This window comes from Triticum urartu, chromosome 7A (assembly GCF_056163025.1).
Source record: "Triticum urartu cultivar PI428250 chromosome 7A, HENAU_Tu73, whole genome shotgun sequence".
Classification (NCBI taxonomy): Eukaryota; Viridiplantae; Streptophyta; class Magnoliopsida; order Poales; family Poaceae; genus Triticum; species Triticum urartu.
Genome location: NC_141879.1, coordinates 723,247,447 through 723,252,319, shown reverse-complemented (window position 1 = coordinate 723,252,319; position 4,873 = coordinate 723,247,447). Strand labels below are relative to the sequence as shown.

The window sequence follows — 4,873 nt, the reverse complement described above, 5'->3', positions numbered from 1 at the left end:
AATATATGAGATCGAAAGTTTGAGGTGCTTGATTCGTGGAGGACACTTGCTAACAAGACTCTGGACGGTTGCGCAAGGTCTATTGTCGCAAGTGTTAGAGTTCTCTGGGATAAGCACTACCCTAAGTCTCACATTTCCATGGACGATTTTAAACTTGTCAACATTGATGTCCCAAAGCAAAATAATGAGTAAGCAACCAGAACATCCAAACCGCTAGATTTTTTTACACGGCCTTTTTTGTTTGATCTGTTCTCTTTATTTTTGTTTATTTTCTTACTATATTTATACTACATACAAGAAACTATGCAACTAATGACATACTGTTTTTCCTTCCATTTGCTCTACAGGTTTGACTGTGGGGTTTTCGCGCTTACACTCACAAGTGGTTGGGAGGCAAGGGCTGTGCCAAGATTCACCCATAATGACATTCCAAATATCAGGAAGCAACTAACAAGCAATTGGGTCAACACCGTTTACAACAAGGCCCCATGGAGAGACATCTTGAATCTACACTAAGGTAGTTTTTATCATCAAATTAGCACAACAATACTTAAACTAGTTGAGTGACACAATATTGCAACTTGCAAGAATATGCAACAGAAGTTGCATGCATAGTAAAAGTAATGCACTAGTCCATGTCTGCAAGACAAGATATCTGTTTAACATGGTTCAATCAAATTACAACATTGTACGCTAAAATTCAAAAGCTTTCTGGATCATAGGTACTTTCTAGTACGCTAAAATTCAAAGCCATGGTGCTCCTCAAATCTCTAACTTTGCAAGCAACATCTCCACCTTCTCGCATTCTCTACTCTTTTTCACACCAATCTTGTTGGGCAGAGCGCCGAATTGTGCTCAACAGAACTACAATAACTGCATTTGTTCTTTCTTTTCGGGTGCAGTTCAAGTGCTGATTGAATCATCTTAGTTTTCGCCCTTCCCTTGGTTGTCGACTTTGGTGGGTCTCTAGGTATAGGTGGGTCAGGTGTTGGAGTAGGATATCCAAGGTGTTGGTCAACCCTAGAAGCACCTGCATGACCATCAGTAGGTGTTGAAGTAGAAGACAATAATTGGCCTCCACTCTTTTGCTGCTGTGTAAGAGTAGGTTGCTGTCCAGAGACACTCTGCACTTGGGAAAGTACCGATGGCGGTGGTGTGGCAGCTCCCCTGGGTGTTGATGCTGGCCACCCATGTGGGTTTGTCACATTCAGTAGCTGCGTAGGCCACCCATGTGGTGGTGTAGGTCCTCTGTTTACCGGCATAGGTCCTCTAGGTTGTGTTGCAGCAAGTCTTGGCAGTGGTGCAGCCACCACTGGCAGTGGTGGAGGTCCCCTGGGCCGAGGTGCAACCCCTGGCATGGGCTGTGCAGATACTCCAAAAGGAACAACCACCTTTTGCTTTGTTGCTGAAGTAGTGGGATGTTGTGCAGAGCTGCTTGGCGGTCGTGCAGCTGAAGTAGGAGGTGGTGGAGGGGCACTGGGCCGAGGTGCAACCCCTGGCATGGGCTGTGCAGATACTCCAAAAGGAACAACCACCTTTTGCTTTGTTGCTGAAGTAGTGGGATGTTGTGCAGAGCTGCTTGGCGGTCATGTAGCTGAAGTAGGAGGTGGTGGAGGGGCACTGTTTGCCGGAGGAGCACTGGATTGCGGTGCAGAACCACCACTTGACGGTGGTGGACCACCAGGGCCCCCAGGTGGCACATTGGGAGGTGCTGTTGGCTTCTTTTTCTTCGACAAATTCAAATGCCTTATTTCTGTCCGAGCTGCCCGCATATGTTTCCTCACGATATCTGAAGCAGCATCTGTTGCACTAGCAACACGAGCAAGGCTTGCAAAATCCATTGTCAAGTTTGCGTGCCTCATTTCTTTCTTCGACTGTGCTGGCAATTCATCGGGTTGACCTTCAACATGAGGGGGTGCACTGGGAATTGCCTTAGGTGTCCATCTCCGAAGAAGGTATTTTGCTGGAATTTTATCGATGCCAAGTTGGGTCAAAACCTTCAAGATGTGGCAGCAAAGCATGCCATCCCTGTCCATTTTGCAGCACTCACACATGTAGTCTCCAGCACTAGGGTCTGATGTCACAAAATAACTCCTAGAACCATATTTAGCAACCCATGTTTGTGTTTCATTGGGGTAAATCTCGTACATGTGACTTCCATGGGGCCGTACATTGTACCCAATCAGCTTGAACTCCGTGCAAAACTTTTCATACAAGTCCCTAGTGTATGTGTCATAGGCTTGTTTCTCAATAGGAAAAGACGACCACATTTCAGTCTGCAAATGCTCTGTTCGGTAGTCTTTTCCACCCTCTCGGACAAGTATGTGAGTCTGTATTTTTGAATATTGCTTGACGAAATTGAGGATCGAATTGTGTGGGTTCACATATCGCTTCAGGACAGCGTTGAATCCCTCACTACGTTGGGTTGACTGCAAGAAGGGAAAGAATTGGTGTTTGAAGTAGCAAGGAACCCATGTCTCCCTGTTTTTATATAGGGTCTCAAAGTGTGTATGAGTCATAACCTCATACTTCAACATCAGAGCAGCCCATGCTGCCTCAAACTCCTCTGGTGTCAAGCTGAAGTCAATGCAGCTGTTGAAATCTGTTGACAATCCAGGGTTTCGCCCCAACAAGGCGCCAAGCTTCTCTTGAGCCTTTTTCATTATATGCCAACGACAACATCGGTGGATACTTGTTGGAAACATCCTTTTAATCGACTGTGCCATCGCGATGTCCTGGTCAGTAATGATGTTTGTTGGTGCTAAACCATGCATTGCCTCAAGAAAGGTCCCAAACAGCCAATCAAAGCTTGTAGCCAACTCTTGCCTCACAAAACCGCACCCCAACATGAATGACTGCCCATGTCGATTAATTCCAATGAATGGTGCAAAGGGCATGTTATACATGTTAGTCATGTATGTGGTGTCAAATGAGATGCAGTCGTGGTATGCCTCCACGTAAGCCCTCCTTGCTGCACCGTCAACCCAGAAAATATTCTCAACCCTGTCCTCCTCATCATACCTCATCTTATAAAAGAAATCTGGATCTTCCTTTTGCTGATCTTTAAAGTAGGCAACTATCTCAATCATATCACCTTCCTTCGTTGCATTCTTGTTCAACTCCGACTTTAGGTTTGAAATATGCTTAGTTCCATAAGGGACAATCAGCTCTGTACCATAGTAATCCGACATGATGTGCATCATTCGACCTGTAGGGGAGCAAAGCCATATATGAATGTTAGTCTAAACTTTTTTTCCTGACATGAAACAAATCCAGAATTAAACAAGGAGATGTGTAAAAAAAGGAATTTTTTGCAACTTAAGAATGCAAGCAACTAACGCATCAGATGCAGGCAAATCAGTGCTTGGGTTCAAGACCTAGGAGCAACTAACACAACTAGCATAAGGCAATCAATTTTGTTGATATGGTTTAAGGAACTAACACAACTAAACAAATGTAAGTACAGGCAAAAATATTTTTTGCTAGGTTTTGAGCAAACTAACAAACTAAATCTAGGCAAAAGGCTGTATAGGGGTTAAGCAACTAACACAATAAACCAAGGCAAGTGCAGTCTTGTTTTCAAAAACCTGTAGGTATATTGCAATTGTGGAGATGTGTAAGGAAGGCCCTCTCTTCTGGGGGGATCCCTTGATGTGATCGCAGATACTTAATCAAAGATGGTTTGTCAACCAATGCATGATTGTGTTCAGCAACAAAGTAAATCACCTCCCAACGACCATCTAATAGTTTGACCACCATCTTTGCTTTGCATCCTGTCTGCACTATTGTATCTCGCTTCCGCTTCTTGCATTTCTTCTTTTTTTTTACTCTCATCACCAAGAAAGATAATTTCTTCATCTTCATCAACATCATGTTCTTGTTCAACAATCTTATCTAGGGCAGGAATACTTTCTACTCCTCCATCATCAATTTTAGGTTTCCGAAACTTGTTGCAAACAAACTGCTGCTTTATCAACACACCAGTATCAACAGTCCTCCTTGATGTGTTCATCTTGATTGAAAACCCAAGCTGTAAAGCGTAAGCATTGTAGTGTTCTTTGGCGCCTTCCAAAGTGTCAAACCTCATGCCTATGTAAGGTTCCCTAGGCTGTGACCAAGCTTCATCATCGTTCTCACCTTCCAAGCCTGTCAATCCATTTCCAACAGTCCCTCCAGTATCACCTGCAGCACCTGTGTCATCAAGGGTGTGCGCATCTGTCTCTGCTGCTTCTGTTCCAGGGTTAGTTCTACCACCTGCGGCCACCCCTGCATTAAGTGAGTGGCCACCCGTACCCATTGCTTCTGCCACAGTTTTGACAACATTTTGCATGACCATAGGATTAGGAGATTCCGCAACGAACTCAGCATCACCTGCATGGATGCTCTGCTGTGTGTAAAATGCAGGAACTCCAATATCATTGTTGGCAGGAATTTGCAATTCAGGGGTATTGTCTTCTGGCAGCTCATTTAGGTCAATCATATCCACCCTGCACATTTTTCAAACCAAAGAAGCGAACAAGTTTAGTTGGACGAGGCAAGCAACTAACACACTGTACATAGGCAACATTTTTAGTAACAGCAAGTATATGATTTTTTTTATCATGGACGCAACATGAAAGTATATTTAAGTTTTCACTTTTCAGGTATATGAGCAGTAGGAAAAGTTTTCTAAATGACTCTTTTTGATTTTTTACAATAGTCGCTTATGATTTATGTTTCAGGCAATTTATGTCAATACAACAGTTTTTTTATATGATTGCTTTTTAGGCAACTACTGTATTGACAATAGTTGCCTATAGGAGAGATGTTTTTTTCAATAGTTACAATGATCCATTTTTCCTTTTTTTCCAAATGGCTGCAGATACAACTGATT

General features: G+C 43.4%; 1 protein-coding gene across 1 annotated transcript; it reads right to left on the bottom strand.

Annotated features, from left to right (window-relative positions):
• Positions 1-818: 818 nt before the first annotated feature.
• LOC147962261 (protein FAR1-RELATED SEQUENCE 5-like) lies at positions 819-4,123 on the bottom strand. The gene is made up of 4 exons (XM_087534118.1): positions 3,841-4,123; positions 3,588-3,809; positions 1,703-3,208; positions 819-997 (listed from the first exon to the last, which is right to left on the bottom strand). Exons 1-4 carry the CDS (start codon positions 4,085-4,087, stop codon positions 819-821), a joined length of 2,154 nt encoding a protein of 717 aa, XP_087390244.1. The 5' UTR covers positions 4,088-4,123.
• Positions 4,124-4,873: the final 750 nt, after the last annotated feature.